The 20326-nt window shown below is 43.8% G+C and overlaps 1 protein-coding gene across 1 annotated transcript in view; it reads right to left on the bottom strand.

Moving 5' to 3' along the window:
• Positions 1-3759: 3759 nt before the first annotated feature.
• The window catches only part of ATRN (attractin), a 212175-nt gene continuing 195608 nt past the window's right edge, over positions 3760-20326 (bottom strand). Inside the window, exons 28-29 of the mRNA XM_042466476.1 lie at positions 13134-13248; positions 3760-10839 (exon numbers count right to left, since the gene is read on the bottom strand). Of these exons, the coding sequence (XP_042322410.1) occupies positions 10715-10839; positions 13134-13248 (240 nt within the window). The 3' untranslated portion in view covers positions 3760-10714. The remainder of the gene's footprint in view (positions 10840-13133; positions 13249-20326) is intronic.

Below are 20326 nucleotides of genomic sequence, written 5' to 3'. Positions count from 1 at the left end.
AGAATCATAGAGTTGGAAGGGAGCCCAAGGGCCACCCAGTCCAACTCCCTGCCATGCAGGAACTCTCAATCAAAGCAACCCGGACTGATGGCCATCCAGCCTCTGTTTACAGACCTCCAAAGAAGGAGACTCCACCAATCTCCAAGGAAGTGTGTTCCACTGTCGAACAGCTCTTACCATCAGGATGTTCTTCGTAATGTTTAGGTGGCATCTCTTTTCCTGCAGTTTGACTCCATTGCTCTGTGTCTCATTCTCTGGAGCAGCAAAAAACAAGCTTGCTCCATCCTCAATATGGCGTCCCTTCATACATCTAAATAGTGCAGTCATATCATCTCTTAACCATCTCTTCTCCAGACTAAACGTACCCAGCTCCCTAAGTCTCCCTTCATAAGGCATGGTTTTTGACCCTTCACCATATTGGTGGCCCTCCTCAGGACACATTCCAGTTTCTCAACATCCTTTTTGAATTGAGGTGGCCAGAACTAGTCTCTCCTCATAAGGCATGGTTTCCAGACTCTGGAACAAATGCTGTCACCCCCATTGAACTCCCACCTTTTGTTGTCTTTTTTAAGTGTTCAGAAAGAGACCCGGGGACCATACCTTTCTTGCAGCCCCATCCACATCACTGGTAAGAAAGAGATGGTGCTGGCTTAACTAGCTATGCTAGCTCTGAACTGACTTTGTTGTTGTTGTTAACCGCCTTCGAATCGATCCCAACTCATGGTGACCCTGTGGATAAGACATCTCCAAGACTCCTGCTTAGGTCCTGTAAATTCATGCCCATGACCTCCTTAAAAGAGTCAATCCATCTAGCATGCAGCCTTCCTCTCTTTCTGCTTCCCTCCACCTTTCCTAGCATTACTGTTTTTTCCCAATGACTCAGGCTTTCTCATGATGTGGTCAAAGTAAGACAGCCTCAGATTAGTTATCTTGACTTCCAGGGAGGTTTCCAGCTGGATCTGTTCTAGGACCCATTTGTTTGTCTTTTGTTGGCCATCCATGATATCCTCAGAACTGTTCTCCAGCACCACATCTTCAATGAATTGATTTTCTTTTTATCTGCTTTCTTATCTGTACATGGTGATGGAAAATGCCATGGCTTGGATGATCCTCACTTTAGTGCTCAGTTGTATGTACATTTGCACTTTAAGATCTTGTCTAGTTCTTTCATGGCTGCCCTTCCCATTCCTATCCTTCTTATTTCTGTCCGATGTTTGAACCCATACCCCACCATACAGAATCCTTAGTAGTGTTTTCTGTACTAATGTTACTCATAAATTGTAATTCCCGTGTATCACTGAATGCAATAGCAATAGTTGTGATATAAACAACTAGCAAAATTAAAAATTATACCTTTAAATTACAATATCATACACACAGCCTAAATGTATTTACATGTACATCATTTCATGTGGTTTCCACCTACACCAATGCCAGCCCTAGTGTTGCCACTAGAGGAGAGGAAGGAGCAGAAATCTGTCTTTCTTGGTGTTGCTGTTGTTGATTTGTGTGTTCAAGTCATTTCCAACTTAAGGATAAATATCTCACCGAACTACAAATCCCAAAATTCCACAGCATTGAGCCATGACATTTAAAATGGTGTCAAACTGCATTAATTCTGCAGTGCAGATTAGACCATTGGCATTGATTTCAGAAGAGATTTTAGATGTTGCCCCCAAAGGATACCAAATTCTGAAAGTATTACATTTAAAATTAATTTAGATTCTTCATATAGCAAATCTATCACAGGATTTTCTGGGGCTGAGAGTGCGGTAACTTAGCCAAGGTCACCCAGTAGGTTTCAATGGCCAGACAGGGATTTGAACCCTGGTCTCCAGAGTCGTAGGCCAACGCTTGGAGGGCATAGCAACTGGGCAGAGACATGAGACAGGATATGAGAAAAGCAGACCGACAGGTGGGAGTAGGGTCCCAAGAGGCTGTTGCAGGTAATGATGGAAATCTACCATGCAGGTGATCCACAATGCCCTGGAGAGAATGGAGGAATAAAGATAGCTTGGGCTAAAGCAATGTTTGAGACAATGGGCCATTATCTCTATTCCCCAACCGCTCATCATTTTCCTCTCTCCTCATTAAGAGGATAACTGGAATACTCATAAGTATCTAAAGGGGGGGGAGAGAGAAGGTCTCTTTTACTGCCAAAGCAATGGAGTGTGACCCCTCAAGAAAGAGCAGCCCAAGTTGGAGGAGAAATAAATCCAGACTTCAGCTCTCCAAGTCAAAGGCAGCCATTTGTTAATAGGAGCCCAGATCAGTTCCACCAAAGGAGTTAATGCATGCCTGAATGCCATAAGGGGGAAAGATTAATGGCGAGAGACTAATCTCTCTGCCGCATTTGGTAAATTATCCACCGAAATCAGGCGAGGAACTCGAGACAGAGTCAAAAGACGGAGTTAAAAGGGCAATCGCTCTATAGCTCCCCAGCCCCCCCTCCCCCCGCCAAATAATAAGACTATGCTCAGCTCCCAGCCTGGTTTCTACCTGTCTCCTCTTTCATTTTCCATCAGTAAGAACCAGTTAGTTAGTCAGACGGTGGCAGATAGCTGAGGCTACATCCACGAAACAGCATGGAACAGTGGTTCGAGCATTGGACTAGGACTGAAGACCAGGGTTTGATTCCTGGCCTGGCCATGAAAACCCACTGAATGACCTGGGGCAAGTCTGCCTCTCTCAGCCTCAGAGGAAGGGAATGGCAAATCCCTTCTGAAAAAACTTGCCAAGGAAACCCCATGATAACCCCACACCGTAAACTGGAAATGATTTGAAGGCACACAACAACAACAACAACAATGGCTGCATCTGCTTGGCAGGAATAATGCAGTTTGACACCACTTTTAACTGCCATGGCTCAATGCTAGGGAATGCTGGGATTTAGAGTTTTGCAAGATATTTACAGTTGCCTTCCTTCTTGGAAGCTCTGGAGTCCCACCAAACTGCAAACCCCAGGATTCCATAGCATTGAGCCATGGTGGTTAAAGTGGTGTGAAAGTGCCAAGCAAGTGGTGTTCCTCTCATCTTGGGGCCACAAAGAGCCAATATGGTGACCACAGGTCCTCCTTGGAAATGAGACAGTCCTCCATTTCAGTGTTGCTGGACCTTCACCCCCATGATGGCTTGATGGGACACGTGGCTCACCAACAGCAGTGAGGAGGAGCATGTGAGCGAAGGCTTTGTCTGCTGTGGCACCATGGTTATGGGATGACTGGGGAGAGCCAAGTGAACCATGTGGGCAACATGTGGCCCTCAGAGATGTCCTGAGGTTTCGACAGGGCCCCCCATGAATTAAGAGAAAAATGGGGGTTGCAAAAACGGTTTTGCTTCCCATGCCTCAAAATGCCCTCTGGGGTCATGATGGCATTTTTGCCACATTTTTTGTTTGGAATATTGGACTATGGTCTTGTCCGCACTGCAGAATTAACACAGTTTGGCACTGCTTTAATTGTCATGGCGCCATCCTATGGAAGCCTGGGATTCGCAGTTTGCTGTGGCACCAGAACTCTTTGACAGAGAAGGCTCGGTATCTCACAAAGCTACTAATCCCAGAATTCCATAGTATTGAGCCATGGTAGTTGAAGCTGTGTCAAACTGTATTAATTCTGCAGTGCGGATGCACCCAACACTTGCACGCTTTCAATCCCAGCCCTGTGTTTTAAATGCCAAACATGAACACAAAGGGGACCATCCCGTTTTAAACCAGATCCTTCTACTTTTTATTCCAGAAGGAGAGGGAGGGGGAGGTTCTTCGTTATTTATGTACTTTTATTTATATACAGAGAGTTCACATTGGTTGTTTTAAATGCATGTCTTCATCGCTTTGTTCTGGCTTTTTAAATTAGCGGTTATTATTTTTTATTTCATTTTCTTTTTTACAATACAAAAAAATACCAAAAAACCAGCAGCCCTAAAATGTGTATTTTTATACCACCCCCAGCAATGAAATACTTTACAATACTTACTCGTTATTTACATATGAATGCAATAAAAGCTAAATTATACATATGAACAAAACTAAGCTCAGGTCCAAAATACAGAAGAATGCTTTAAAAAAAGAGAGAGAGAACAGTGGGGTGAAGAAATCTCCCCCAAAAAAAGATTTCAAAGGAGAAAATTAATGCAAGAGTTCTGGAGAAAAAAGAATGCTTTGTGCACAAATTTCAGAATAATTTGGGTCCCTCCTCCCTTCCCTCCCAATTTAATGGACCCACATTATTTAACACACCAGGACACATTTCACTTAAGCTTCCCCCAACCTGGTTTGAGTAGCGGAGCCGATTTCCAATGTGAAGGAACCAAAATCAAGTGTCAAAGCATTCCCAATCTGGAAGACGCCAAAAAAGCCGGGGAGGACAGCTCATTCTATGAATGCAAATTTCTTTTTAGGTAAGTTTTCCAGGGAACAAGGAAGGAAAGAAGGAAGGAGAAGGAAGGCAAAGAAACCAAGAAAAAGAAAACAATTTCTTCCTCTTAAATTTATTTCCAAATGACAAGGCAACCAGTGCTACCCGAATCCATACAACCGCCTTTCCCAACCCAATGGCACCCTTATTCCATCCTCTGCCATGGCTACTGGCCAATACATTTGAAGCTTGACCAAGGAAGAGTAAGATGAGAACCAGCGCAATTTTAGCCTCCTGTTTCCAGATGGCAGGGCTGCTATGCTGACTATAGAGAGAAAGAGTTAGAGAATTGGGCTGTACTCAAAGGAGACAATCCACAAAGAAAATGAACGTCAGCCACTGAAAGCATGGAATGAGAATTTTTGTAATGATGACCGACTCAAATCCAGCTTCTTTCAACAGGATTGGGAAGTGGGGAAAGAGCAGGCTCAGAAGCAGTAGTAGATATGGCCATGTCCACCAGCAGGGTTGGTGGCTTCCAATGGACCTTGTGCACTGAGTCCCTATGTTGGGAGAAAGGCGGGATATAAGAAAATTAAAATAATATAATAATAATTCAGGTCCCCCCTCTCTTAATATTGCTGTGGGGATGGAGATATTGAGGAATGCTGTTGCCTCTGCACCTGGTTTTTGAGGAGACTACTCCCAGCACTAGACAGACCCTGTTTGATCCAGCAGGCAAATCTTTTGCCCACTGTGATGACCCATGACGCTTCCCATGAAAAGGAGGTGTTTCAATAAACATTCAGCGTTGGCCTGTTGTTTAAGACCTCAATTACAGAATTATGGTTTTCTTTGGATAGACACAGACATGCTTCTGGACTCTTGACATACAAAAGATATTCCTCCCTGTCTTTGGGAAACAGGACTCAAGATACTCCGTTTCCACAGGGTCGCCTATTGGTTCCAACCCACCCACAGATCTGGGCAGGCAGTTCCACAACCAGGAACATCATGTTGCAGCATGAACACCCGGTTGCCATTCCAACCAAGGGACCAGAAAGCTGCTGCCGTCGCTAAGGCAGGATCACAGCGGGGTTCGGATTACAGCCGTTAAGTGGAAAGAAATCAGTTTCACCCAACAGCTCTGTTTATGTTTATTTACAAGAATGAGGCAAGAGTCGAGAAAGCTGTTTTCTGTGAGGACTGGGGAGGAGGAACGCCAAAAGCACTTGGACCTCTTTCTTACTTTCAACAGCAGCCTCATGACGGCGGTGGCGAGGCAAACTCCCTTTTGAAAATATGTACATGGGAACTACCGAGTCGGACCCTCAATATTTGTACTGGCTGCAATGATTCCTCAATGTTATGAGCATGATATCTTTAGCCCTTCCGTTTGGGACTATGGGATTCCTCGACGGTCTTCCATCCAAGTACTAACCAGACCTGACCCTGCATAGTTCCATAAATTCAATGAGCTTGGGTGCATTCAGGGTAATATAAAGCACTTTCAAATGCTTTGTAACATGCCACACACAATCTCAGAAAAATTTGCAATGACCCTGTAAGGTAAGTCAGAACAATTCCCAAATTATAGAGGGGGGTTGGTGCTGAGGGAATGGTTTTTGATGCGGACTTGCCTAAAACCACATATTGATTAGTAACAGCGAAATTAGATTCCTGATCTGCTAGCCCAGGCCCTTTGCCACAACACTAGCAGCCAAGGTCTTTACTGAGCATGGCTTTTGTCGAAGCCCGACAGCAATTTTAAAAGTATACTAGAAACCAACTGAATATATTCTCACACATCAACAGACTCTGTGGGGGAATTTTTTTTAATACAGTGTGCATGGTAACTAGAAGGAAACAGGTACCTGTCAAGAGGTGTTTTCACAGCCTGTCATTCTTTTGAACATTTGCAATTCGCCACCGTTGGGTACATTATTCATGGAGAAGATTCAGGAAGAAGGGGGGAAATCTGAGACATCAGGCAGAGAGCATAGACACTTGAGCCTTCACAACATAATGTATTTTTGCCTTAAGGGTCTAAGGGGCACGCTGGAGGCATCACCAGAGATACACCTCCCCTGGTTTAAAAATTTAAAAAGCACTGGCTAGTAATTGTAGTAATCCAGAGCAAACTCATCCAAACAAATGTGTAACTGAAGGGAGAAATTTGGGGGAACTAAAACAATTGGACCCTTGTTATACGCTGGGGTTTGGTTCCAAGATCCCCCATGAATAACAAAATCCGTGGATGCTCAGGTGCCATTAAATATAATGACATAGCAAAATGGTGTCCCTTATAAAAATGGGAAATCAAGGTTTGATATTTGAAATTTATACTTTTTTGAGCATTTTCAAACCATTTTCAAATGCTTGTATAAAAAATTCGTCTATAAGAAGGGCTGACTGTATCCACTCATCTCCAGCTTAGTGGGATCCAAAACCTTACACACATACCCCAAAATTCAGATTCCCAAATCTCTCCTCTGTAAATGTAGCATCCCATCCTTCATGGGGAAAGAGTTTCTGCAAAACAAACAGGCTGGTGCATTTCATCCAACACAAAGATCTTTGGAGGGACATGTCTATTTCAATGTTTTCTCCTTCTCCCCCCAACAGACAGGCAAATGTCACTGACTAAGGTGGCTTACTTGTGCAAGAGAGAGATCTCCGACACGCAGACACTATGAAGTCAAGCACGCAGTTCCTGTGGGGTGGGCCCTCCGTCTCCGCATCACAGCCTATCAGGTGTTTAAAGAGGTTGACAGCTTAAAAGCTCTGCAGCATCCACGCTCAGCATTTGCACAAGTTGTTAAAGACAATGCTCTGGCGTCGTCTTAAAAATGCACCCAAAAATACATTATATTCCCTTCCCCTCCCTCTGCTTTATAGATACAATAAACCTCCTGACATTCTGCACGCTGTTAAGACTTACGTACAAAGGTACTGTTATCTTTTTCTTCTTTTATCGGCATATAATTCTGTTAAAGATAAGGGATAAGGTTTTTTTAAAAAAACCTTTTTACTTCTCTGAGAAACTTATCAAAATACCATTCATTGTTTATGTCAGCATGCTGGCTCAGCAGCATCCATTTGTTGGTTTGGCCAAGCTTCGGTCCCAACCGCCAGGGCTGACAAAGTGACCTTTGAAGATGGGGATGAAATTATTTGGCTGGGAGGTACGAGGAGAGCCTCCTCTTTCATCAACTGGGAGGCAGTTTCTGGGCTCGGGAGAGTAAACAGACACTCAAGGCCCTCTGAATTGAAGCCCTTCCAGAAACACACATCCCTTTCATGGTTTCAGCTTTTTATGGGTTCAATGGCCAGATTAATTCTGTCTTTTTGATTCTGTCTAAGGTGAGAGGGAAGCGGGCAGGGGGGGAGAGACATCTTAAACCCTTTCCCAGTCCCCCATCTTCCTCTGTCCCCAAAGGAAAATGGTATTGGTGGAGAGGGAAGGGTTTCAGAGGAGAGTTACCAGATGGGGACCCCACACTCCCTCCCCAAATCTGGGCTCCTGGACCAGCTGCCAGCCCAGAAAAGGGCGCAGTAGACAGCTGGTCGCTGGCCTCATTCCCTACTTTGGCAGCATCCTTGCCTGAACCAGTCCCTCTAGCACAAGGATTGGGATTTCGAGCACCAGGGTTAACACTGAATACCAGGGAAAAAGTGGCCAACTCTTTACAGGGTAACTGAATTAAATCAGTGCCTTCCATAAGACAAATACCCTGCCCACCATATCTCCCCTCAGCTTTCCGAGGACAATCTGATTTAGGTGCAGCTTCAAGGAAACAAATCAGGGTGTTGAAGGTGGAAAAAATCCAATGAGATGCTACTTTAATTCATACATTTGCTCCAGTTCTGTGGGGTTCAACAGGTAGAAGGTTCATTCACAATTCTAGTCAAGAAATCCAAAATGAGAGACCTTTGGTCACTCACAATTTATTTGTAATGAGATGAAACTGACGTGGTAATTCCAGCGGCACAACACCTTCCCTCCCCCCAAACACACCCCAAGGACTTTAACTCCTTGGTTTTCCCCATTCTTCCCTTCCCACATGAAAGACAAATATTATACATTACTGCATTCAAAAATTAAAACTGGATGGAGAAGGCTTGGCTTCAAGAAGTATACATGATACTCAATAATTTCAATACACCCCCCCCCCAAAAAAAAAAGAAAACCCTGCATCTCTGTGGCAAGTTGTCCCTACCCATCAGATGAGGAGCACTTACTCCAAGGAGCACTTGTGCATATTCCATCAATGCTCCAGCACACAGGGGAAAAACTCCCAGGGCATGGAGTTGGTGGAAGAGAATGTAATGCCAACATGGCACTTGGGATGGCAACTGCATACAATACTCAGTGCAATGGGCAGTTTTGTTCTCTAAGACTACTGCTGCCCTGATCTGCAGAGGACTACTCATGGGCTCCTGTAGTTTATGTAGCATCAGATCCTAGTTAGTGGGGTGGAAGCAAGACCACCATGAGAGGGGGATGCCTTTGCAGGAAACTGTAGTGCTTGCTATTGATCAGATCAAGCAAGTGCAACTGCAGGATGATTCTGACTTGAACTAACCAGCAAGCGAGACCTGGGTGGTGGAATGGGGTGGCATATACTGCCAGACAGTCATCAGCCATTCATTTGTGAAGTGTGGCATTTCCTGCCCCTTTTTGGAAACTGTCTTGCTTTCTTCCAAGCACAGATATGGACGTTTTGCAGAGGAAACTTAACAGGTGTTAAGAGCACGTGAAACCTGACTTAACAGCAACTTCAAACACATATCAGTTCTGCAACCCTTGCTCTCTTTGGAGCAACAATAAATGCCAAGCTGACATGTCTTGCTATCCTCAAGGTTCCTGTTGCTGCCTGCTAATAAAAGCCAGTCTTTTTTGCTCATCTCAGTACACCATGCACAGTGCGGCAGTTTCCAGGATTTACCAAAGAAAATGGTGGTGTTCCTAGGTTCCCATTGGCATCCAAGGCTGGATCACCAAAGGGCCACCAAAGGCTAAAGAGGAAGGCTGCTTTGTAGCTCAGGAGCAGTTAATATTCTATTCAGGACACAAGCAGAAAGTAAAGCACCACATCTGCATCTGTTAGTCTCTTTTGGAGGAAATTAACACCCTGACATTGCAGAGAACTGATCTACATGATCCTAATGAATGGAATTATTGATTGGCATTTGAAAACAAACTAACCAGTCAACAAGACTCTGAGCCACTACCAGGAGTACATCACCCTGTATAATGCAGAAAGTATCCTTCTCCCAGTGGCTGGGACTGGGACTCCTTAAGTGGAGGAGTAAAAGAAAATGGTAGTGGGGAGGGTGGGATTCCGAAATGGGAAGCATCAATGCAACAGCGACCCTGAATGGAAGCAGACACACAGTGTCAACTGACAATAAGACAGCCCTGCTACCAGATTCCATGCCTCTCCTGATCTCAACTCTGCTCCATCAACCTAAAATAGGCCAGCATCTTTTATGTTCTTCTCTGGCTGATGGACGTAGCAAAAATGAAGGCCATGCACTGCCCAAGGTAAAAAAGGAATGAAGTTATGTAAGGACTGAACTCTGCCATCAATCTCACTTCCTAGATATATTGAAAATCTTGGGATACCTGTGCCTATATGCCTTTCACAACAAAAGGACAAGGATTTTTAGGTGAAGCCAGATATATGGTATCCAAGTAATTCATCTCGGAAGGTAATGTAGTCAGATGCAATGATAACAGAGCTGAAATCATAACCCCAGCCCAATGCATGCTTCATGTTTGGAAGAGAGCTCTAAATAAGACAGAAATAAATACAATGTTTATAACGTCAGGTTCCTGTGGAAAATAGAGTTAGCTTCTCCTTCAGTCCTGGGGTTTAAATTGCTGAGGGCAGAACATTATATTTATGTGCTGCATCTTTTCTTATACAACTTGGGGGAGCGAGAGATCTCAAGTACCCCAAAGCATTTTCCGCGTCTAAAAGCCGAGAACTTTTCATCTTCTCAGGGCTTGTTCCTACTAATGCCAACCTTCAGTGGTAGAGACGGATGCTTGACAGACTTGCAATGAATGGCCTTTAACTGGAAAAAGGGAGAGCAATCTTAAAAAACAAATGGAGTCGTATGAGACAATGGGAGTGACAAGTCTGTGATGCAGCAGATGTCAAAAAAGCCAACAAAGATGGTTCCACTGCCAAGAGGAAGGGCAAGATGCTCCCGGTGCTTCAAGGTCTCCTTTGCAGCATGAACCTTGCAAGGGTTTTTTGTTGTTTTGTTTTGTTTTTTGTCCTCCTCTTACTCCTCCCAGGTAATCCCTTGTTTTAAAACCCTAAAGAGGCAGTTCTGATGTCCATGCATCAAATACAGGTCCCAGGCTGGGCTGGAGGTTGCTGTTTGCGATTTCGTACCGCTCCCGATTTCTCTTTGTAGGCAATAGGCATTTGTTGTGAAATGTCCACCAAAGCACTGGCTACCGCAAGACCTGGAGCAAGAGAAAAAGTAGGGGGTCACAAAAGGAAGAAAGGGCAAGAAATCACACCTGAATGACACTCTGCTCCCAAACATCCTGCAAAATCAGACTGGTTAGAAAGAGATTTGCCATGTCCCAGTTTACATACCTTGGTCTTTTTGCTTGCACCTCTCTTAGATGAACATGGTGTCTCCCAGCAACTGAAGCTGGACCAAACATTGTCACTGACTGAAGAGGGACAGAACATTTCTAGAAACACAGCACTGTCCTCATGTGCAGAACAGCTGTAGTGTTTGCTTCCAATAGGAAGAACTAAAGTTGTGTACCTTCAATATGGGGTAACCCCACCTATGGAAATGCAACCTTGACAAAAACTACCCATTTACTTTTTTCCAGAGACAAAGCTCAGTGCTGAGGAAGAACTGACCTTCCCCCCGACCTGTCCTTGATCAGGTGAAAATATGACACTAGAATGAGATGCTCAGCATGGCCTTTATAGTTCTTGGGGACAGTATCCTTCAGCTGATAGGTTGACAGTCCTGGCCTGGCCTTATCCAAAAAATGATCACATTCCAGGGATGGGGAAGGTAAGACCCTAAAACTTATTCTGTGTCCCTTCAATCTCACCTACAATATTTAGGGGGAAGATTTACTGCCCCCACAGTACCAAAACTGTACACAGCTGTGGCAGTTTGCCTTCTTTCACAAATCCTGTCCCTCCAGCCCTAAGCCTACTGAAAATGGTGCCTGGGAGTGATGTGGTATAACTTCTGGTGCATCACAATGGTACAACATGTGTGTGGGGGGGGAGACACAAAATGCCCCCCGGCACAGTTGCCCACCGCCACCCAGCTAATGATGTTGTTTGCAAGTAACATGTTCATCCCTAGAATTGTTGCAATTACTTCTTTCCCCTCAAGAAACATAACTACTGCAGAACACAGGAAAATATCTCCATAACCTGAAAGGTACTTTAACATCACCAATGATATGGGAAGAGACACTACATGTACTAGACACAGTTGCTTATGGAGTGCATTCATCCCTCCACATTTGCAGCTTTGACTTTTGCGGAGTTGATTATTCATGGATTTTATTAATATGTTCTCTCTAGGAATATCTAGGTCCTCCAGCACAACTCTGTGGTCAACTTTAACCAAAAGTCACACTGAAGGCACTAGGGATTCCTAGCGAGAGCAATCCACTAGGCATCTGTAGCTCCTCCAGTGCATTTCTATGGTCAATGTCCGGCAGATGTTGACCACAGAGTTGCCCTGGAGGACCTAGAGATTCCTAAAGAGATGTTCTCTCAGGCAAAAACATAGTGTTTTGTATTTGTTATTTGTGGTTTTTCCATACTCATGGGGGTCTTGTGTCCCTAACCCCAGCAAATGTGGAGGGACAAGTGTAAGTGTGTAGAAGTACACATTCCAAAAGAAGCTCCTCTGTACCAAGAAGAAATGTCCAAGTTTATAGTATACATCAGCTGTATGACTCTAGCACAGGGGTGGGCAAACTGTGGCACCAAGTGCCTCCAAGTGCAGCTTTTTTCAGGTTTGAGACTTATTCATTACAAAATGTATACATGGCATTTTGTAAAGAAAATAACATTTTCTGTGCAGAAAATAATACAGCCGGACAGAAATATTATGTTTTGTGCGAACAAAATAACTTTTCTGTCCAGAAAACAATGTAATTAAACAGAAGTATGTTGTATGAAAAAAGCTGTTTCCTGTACAGAAATGCTGGGGGGACGGTACACACAAAAGTGAGTATTTTGCACACAAGTCCCCAACCAGAGAATTTTCTGCTCATAAAGCAGCATTTTCTGTGCAGGAATATTATTTTTTGTCCAGAAAGTGCTGCTTCCTGCACAGAAAAATGCTGCTCCTCCCCAGAGAAGAATTAGCATGTGAAATTTGGGTAGAATAAGTTTTGAACTGCACATAGTACAGTTTTTGAAGACTTTCTCATGGTGGAAAGAAATTTGCTAACATTACTTGTTTCCTTTAGGAATGAAATTAGCAAAGAATTAGCCAAGGGATCGATAGAGGGGGTCAAGAGAAAAAAGGTAATGTGATCTCTTATGCACTTGAGGACTGTGAAAGGATAGTAATAGTATTTACATTTCAATACCACTGATTAGTGAACTAGCACTCCCTACGCAGCTTACAATGTGTAAGCCAATTGCCCCCAGTGTACTCATTTCACTGACCTACAAAAGGATGGAAGGCTGAGTCAACCTCGGAGCCCCTGGGATCGAACTCACAACGTTGTGGCTGCAGAAAGGATAAGTGGTTGCTTACCTGATTGCCCCGGTGGAGGGATTCCTCCCAGGCCTCTTGGCAACCTCACAAATACTGACAGAACTGCTGCTTTGTTGCCAAAACATGGCTCCAACGCTATGGGTTTGGGGACCGTCTGCCGTAGACAAAAAGAAGAAATTCAAGTGAGAAGAGTTACATGGACAGCTACTATTTTAACTCAAAATAAGGCATCTCAAGGCCCCATGTTTTAAAACACATCAAAGTTTCAGATTATGTCTGTCTTTCAGCTCACATCACAGTTGTCTGGTCCTCCACTATATGTCATTCTGGCTTTCTCATGGAAATTTCTAACTCGTGTCAAGTAGGACTAACCCACCATTGAAAAGGTAAGAAAATAAAGCACTAGGTCTTCTCAACGATATTTCATTTTGATAGATCAGCAGCTCATTTTAATGGGCCATGTAATTAAATCGAAAAAGTACGACGGCTCTGTACTTCAACATCCATTAAAAGTAGCAGCATGCTTTCTGCAGAAAGTTGCCAAGAGCAACCCTTGTGACTTTAACTTGGAGCTTTGTGAAAGCAAACTAGGTATCCTTAGTGGCTGGTAGCTTTCTGCTTATTATTAAGGTTCAGCTTCAGCTTTTTATGCTCTCTCAAACGAAGCAAGGATTGCTTATTTCATTAGACATGACACCGTAATACGTTACTTTCAGTCCAGACAAATGATCAAACTAGTTAGGAGGAAAATGTTAGATCAAAGTGGGAAAAGATACTGTTTTTGTGTGCCTTGAAGTCATTTTCAACTTATGATGACCTAAGGCAAGTCTACTACAGGTTTTCTTGGCAAGATTTGTTCAGGAAAGGTTTGCCTTTGCTATATCCTCTGAGGGGGAGAGACAGTGATTTGTCCAAGTTCACCCAGTGAATTTCCATGGCTGAATGGAGAGTCGAACCCATAGTCATAGTCCAACGATCAAACCACTGCACCACGCTGGCTCTCAAAGGAAAGTTACCATTAAGTTAACTAATGTCTAGCAAACCAAATGGTGACAAAGAGCAAAACTGAAATTAGTACTTTTTACACATCTCTAGTATTAAATGGGTAACAAAGGCGCTGATGGATTAGTCTTCAGTGAAGTTATTTTATTGTCTACTATAAGAAGGCTGGTATTTTACAACCACCTTTGTCCTGGAGCCGCCACTTCCCATAGAGTTGCTAAGGTTCAAAATAATTCTTTTCTTACAAAAAAAATCAGCGGAGAACAAACTTGCACCATATATTCTGCTGGAACTCAATTACTAGAACTAATGGACTCAGTGCCAGGCAACTCCAAGTAATACATTGCCCGTGGTGGCTTCCAGCTTGCCAGCAAAATGAAACCATGAGAGTGTGTGTGAGTTTTTTTAAGAGTTGATTCAATACAAGGTATATTCCACTTTAAGGAAACGGGGTGTTTGCAATTTAATGAACCCAATCATCAACTGGTGTTGAGTTTCCCCAACATACAAATTGCATTTCCAGCTGTTTGCAAAAATAACATATAGGAATGGCACAAAAGGGCCAAAGGACAAACGAAAAAGAAAGGAGTGGAGAGAAAGCAAGACAATCAAATAGCAACTTACAACAAATTTAAGTGTAATATGTTATTTCTCTTATATATATTTTACTGGCATTTCACCCATCAATTAAAAAAAAATTGCTAGTCAAAGAAGCTTCTGGACTGACAGGAGCTAAACCTCTCCTGCAAAAAATGGACAGAAACTGTTTCCAGTGGTCAACCCAGCTATATATGTTCGTTGGTACTTAGGCTGTAAGCATTACTCTTCCATTCTTGTTCTTGGAGTAAGTTAGGAATGCACTTTGCTCTCTCCCAATGGAGATACCAAAGACGCATCTAAACTGTAACTCTGGTTGTCTTGCACATACTCCAGCTGCTGTGTGTTTTTAACCCAGGAGTGGGAATCGCATGTGCCTCTTGACACTGCTGAACTACTATTTCCAGCATTCTTCAGCATTGGCTAGACTGGCTAGGGTTGCTGGTAGTGGCAGTTCAACACTATCCAGAGAGCCACACAATTGTCACCTCTGTCTTAATACAAGAGCTGTTACTGTGCAGTTATGGCAGCCCCCACCCAAGTTGCCCACTCAAAGGGCCAAGAGATTGAAGGATATAGCCAAGTTGGAAGAGGTTCAGAGAAGGCTAACAAGAATAAAAGGTGTGGAGAACAAAACTGACAAGGAAAAGCTGAGAGAGCTGGGCATGTTCAGCCTGGTGAAGAGAAGACTGAGGGAGTACATGATTGTCCTCCTTAAATATCTAAAGGGCTGTCACAGAGAGGAGGAGACAGGTTTGTTGCCTGCTGTCCCAGACCAAAAAAACAGGTCTAGTGATTTGAAGTTACAGGATAAAGGATTTCAGTTGTACACTAGAAGAATCTTCTTGATAGTAAGGCAGTAGACAGCTGTTCACCAATGGACCCCATCACCTGGAGAGGTGGAAATCTTCTGGGGATTCTTTAGCTGGATTTTTTGCATTGTCAAGGGTGTTGGACTCAGAACATGGGCCCTTTTCCAACTCTATGAGTCTATCTCTCTTTCCTTTCCTTTCTCCCTAAGAATAGAGAGCTCAGCTCCAATGCTACCAAACAAGCTCTTCTGGAGCAATGCCCGGCCAGCTTTTCCGTTACGTCAGATGGTGTGTCTGGCACCTCTCTTCCTTTTTGGCTGCTATTTTACAGTTCAACATACGTGCCGAGATACTCAAGGCAAAACTCTGGTTCCTCCCTCCATGACTTCTGTTCACAAAAATTCACCACATGATAAAGCCTAAAGATTAATAAACACATTATTCATCCAAATAGAAAGAAACTGCAGACTCCAGCAAGGACATCTATAATTAGTTTAAGAACTATAATCAGGACTGCTTAGGTTTCATAAATCACTGCATTTAAAAGTCAAGTGGCAGGCAGGCCTACACTCTGTTTAGAAAGACCAAACAGAACACTGGGTCTGGTATCCTCAGAAATCCTCGTCCGCACTCATCTTCCACAACTACCTTCAATAACTCCATCCTACAATCCTGGGGAAAGGTCCATTTGCATTGTGGTCTCATCAAAGGTCTCTGGGGAACAACAGTCTTCACTTGCTGTTGTTGCTAGTAACTGGTACTTAGTTGCAACATTGAAGAGCAGACCTTGGAGGCACATCAGGTTAAACAGCTTAGGTTAGACAGTAAAAGTCAAATTCATGGAGGTGATTTCTTGATGGTTGTTCACCATGAGAATGCAATGATGCCTCTCAGAGGCACTGGCCATCCAGCCTGCTAGCTTCTTTTGCCATTCTCTCTCTGACCAGTGATGGGAGGTAACAGCATTTGAAAGACAATGGGTGGGTGTGCACTGACCAGAATACTCTGGGCTGCCCCCAAAGTATTTTGGCTCTGAAGCTGCCCTGACTTCCCCAGTTGCTTGTGCAGTCTACAGCAATGGTGGGCGGCAGTCAATACAGCCTGCCTCTGTGCTGTCTGCCTCCACTGCAAGTCATTACCTCTGAAGCCATAAATGAGGTGACAAGAGTTGATCAAGTAGCAGCTGCATTGAGCTGCTTATCTATAAATTCCTAGCCCTGGCCTCCAGGAGTTGTCAGAGATGATCTGACCTACCTGTTGCGGTCAGACTGTGGTCTGAGATGTTTTGTAGATTGTGTGTGTTGTATGCCTTCAAGTCGTTTCCGACTTACGATGACCCTAAGGTGAACCTATCATGGGGATTTTTTTGGCAAGAGTTGTTCAAAGGAGGTTTGCCATGGCCTTCCCTTGAGGCTGAGAATATGTGACTTTCCCAAGGTTACCCAGTGAGTTTCATGGCCAAGCAGGTAATTAAGCCCTGGTCTCCAGAGTCACAGTCCAACACTCGAACCACTAGACCAGGCTGGGTCTCATCATGAGCTACTTAATAAAATATTAGAATAAGTTATGGGATTCCTTCAGCAACATATTCCCAGTCTTTTCTATAAGATTTAACCAGGCTCTTTCTTAGTCTCATCACACTTCTGAACACAAAAAATTCTTTAACTGAAGGCATGGGCTGAAATCATAGTGGGAGGGACATCAAGAGATCAGGCCAGGAACTCTTTGGTTCCACCTGCCACACGAGGTTTTTTTTTCAACCAAGAAAGCAAGCATCCACTAACTCCATGGATTCCTCCCCCAGCCTAGCAAGAAATGATTCATTAAAGAAAAAAAAGGTTTATTTCTTCCTGTTGTTCCTGCAACCAAGCAGCCTTTTAGAAGAAAGTGAAATTTTAGCGGAGCTAATCCGTTTTGCATACCACTTCTGCCTGCCTAATCTCTAGCCATCCCCCTGCCAGGTGTTCAAAGGGCAACACGTCTGCTTCCTATGGATTCAAAAGCAAGGGGATGCTGAGAGAAGTCGCAAAGGGAAAGAGAGAGATGCCAAAAGCAGGTTGCTTGATTTTGCACCCAGGTACCTGTGTAGGAGAGAATCTAGGAGCAGACAGTTTAACCTCTGCCCATGGGCCATGCTTGTGCCTAGTGAACTGCCATCCACAGCTGTTGCAGATAGAATCAAAAACAATACTACAGAGGGAGGGGTATTTTGTTCTTGTTAAGGAGAGATCCATCATTTCCAATTCCCCCAGTCTGAAATGCCATATGTTTCATTCAAGGTCAGCCCAGGAGTGTTTGAACTTGAGCTTGGGTTCATATTGTCTTGGAGTGAGATCTCACCCATCATCGCTACTGCTGCCTGCCGCTGAGAGATCCTGTCCCTCATCTCTGACTCCACAGGGCTGTAGCAAGAAAGCTTCAAACACAGCCTAGAGAGTGAAGTTGAAGGCTTTCATGGCCAGTGTCCATAGTTTTTGGTGATTTTTTTCAGGCTATGTGGGCATGTTCTATTAGAGTTTATTCCTGACGTTTCACCAGCATCTGTGGCTGTCATCTTCAGAGAATGCTGGCATAAAAAAGAGCTGGGTGTATATATATATACTGTGTGACCCTGTGTCATAATCTGTGTATTGTTCTGTTGTTGATGGTCCAGGCCTCAGTGTGGGAGGATATGCAAAGAGGATTAGTGCCTAGAGATGTTACCTTTTGGACGACAACTACCAGACCTATTTGCCTCAAAAAACCCAGCATGGTCAACAGTGGTTCTCATCACAAGCCCTCCCCACATTCACTTCTGGACTCCAGTACCCTGGAGAACTAGCTATCCCAGGAAAGCAAGGTGACCAGATGTCTGCCTTTACCAGAACATGTCCTCCATTTCAACCTTCTGTCCAGAAGGAATTTCAAAATGTCCCCCATTTTATGCATAAATAAGGCCCGTTACAAACGAGCCTATAGTACGGACTGGGTCCGTATTAGGGTTAGAAAGGGGCGCCCCTTCCGGACGCCCCTAACCCTAATATGGACCGAGTCCGTACAAAATGGCAGCGCCCGTTCTACACGGGGGCCGCCATCTTTACGTAGCGGACGCGCTGAGTCCTCACATCGCACAGTGCATATGACGCTGTGAGTGCGCCATTGGCGCCTCGCGGTGTCATAGCCACGCCGCGGAAAGAAGTGCCATTTTGCGGCTTCTTTTTGCTCCGCGAGGGAGCCGCGCAGTTTGGCTGGTGCGGCTCCCTCGTGGAGCAATCGGCAGCGGCGCGAGACCACCCATTCTGGGCGGTCTGTAACACGCCCATGACACCCACTGAGTAACACTATGTTTTCTATTCCCCTTCCAATAAATTGGTCTACAGCCTGTCCCTGCTGCAAATAAGGGCAGAGGATGGATCCTTCTAAAGTTCTTTTTTCCTAGGAGCAGCAGCACAAAGGATTTGCCCCCAGAGCTGCAGGCATTTGTTTCTGGGAGGAGAAAGGGATAGCAAACATGTTAGAAATGGGCTGCTTGAGGACACAATGCAAATTTTGAAATATTTCCCCCTTCATTTCAACACAATGAAATAATAAAAAGAATATAGTCATCCCTCCAGATCCATGGATTTTTTTATTCCACAGATTCAAACATCCACATTCTAAAATGAAAACCTTGATTTTGCCATTTTATATAAGGGACACCATTTTACTACCCATTGCATTTAATGTGACTTGAATATTCACGGATTTTGGTATCCACGAGAGGTCTGGAACCAAATCCCAGTGGATACCAAGGGTCCACTGTAATTTAAATGTAGATTCAGTCAATAATTTGTTGTAATGTAGAAAAGTAGAATTTTAAGCCTTTGTCTTGCTCAAAGTTCTATAAGTATATTGGTACCCAACAAGGCATTTTAGTGAAGATGAACTTCAGAAAAATATGGTTGAGTACATATAAATATGGTTGAGCCAGCATGGAGTAGTGGTTTGAGCATTAGACTCTGGAGATCAAGGTTCAATTCCCAGCTTGATCATGAAACCCAATGGGTGGCCTTAGGCAAGTCACACTTTCTCAGCCTCAAAGGAAGGCAATGACAAACCTCTGAGCAAATCTTCCCAAGTTAATCCTATGATAGGTTCGCCTTAGGGTTGCCAAGTCGTAAATTACTTGGAAGCACACAAGAGCTGTAAATAAAGCATTTACAGCTGTAAATAAACCAAAATTTATATGTATATTAGTGTTTTAGCCTTTGTTTTACAATGTCCAACATGTTCCTGAATGTCCTACATTTTGTGATGCCTTGTACTCCTTTGTGGTTATCTGGTCACCCTGCTTAAGAGGGACACCAGTGTGGCAGTAAACTTGGAAAGAGGAACCGTAGACAAAAAATGCATCCAGAAAGAAGAAACATAGGAATAAGGATGAGGAGTGGGGAGAGGCTTGACTTCCATCCTTGGCTCTCATCTTATCATTAATAAAGGAAAGGGGAAAGAATCTAGGTGTCCACAGGCGATGGGGGAGACTGTAAATGCTATACTACTTTCAACTCTATAACTCCATGACAAACGCTACTGGAAATGTATTTTTATTTCTTCTTTCTTTTCAAAGATTTCTACCTATGGGTGAGGGCGGGGGAGCCGAGAGAAGAAACCAACACACTACGCAGAGTACCTTAAACCCTCCACTAATCTCAGATCAAAACCTGTTCATTCAAAGCAGACAAAGATAAAAGCACTTTCAAACGCAGACCAACATTTCTTCTCAGAGCAAGTGGATGAAGGAAGCTGAGCTCTAAATCTGATTCCAAGTACTACTGCCGAAGAAGCGGCATTTCACAGGTAACT

The sequence above is a fragment of the Sceloporus undulatus genome, chromosome 5, assembly GCF_019175285.1.
Source record: "Sceloporus undulatus isolate JIND9_A2432 ecotype Alabama chromosome 5, SceUnd_v1.1, whole genome shotgun sequence".
NCBI lineage: Eukaryota > Metazoa > Chordata > Lepidosauria > Squamata > Phrynosomatidae > Sceloporus > Sceloporus undulatus.
Note: the sequence above shows the minus strand (reverse complement) of the source record. Positions and strands in the feature narration are given on the sequence as shown.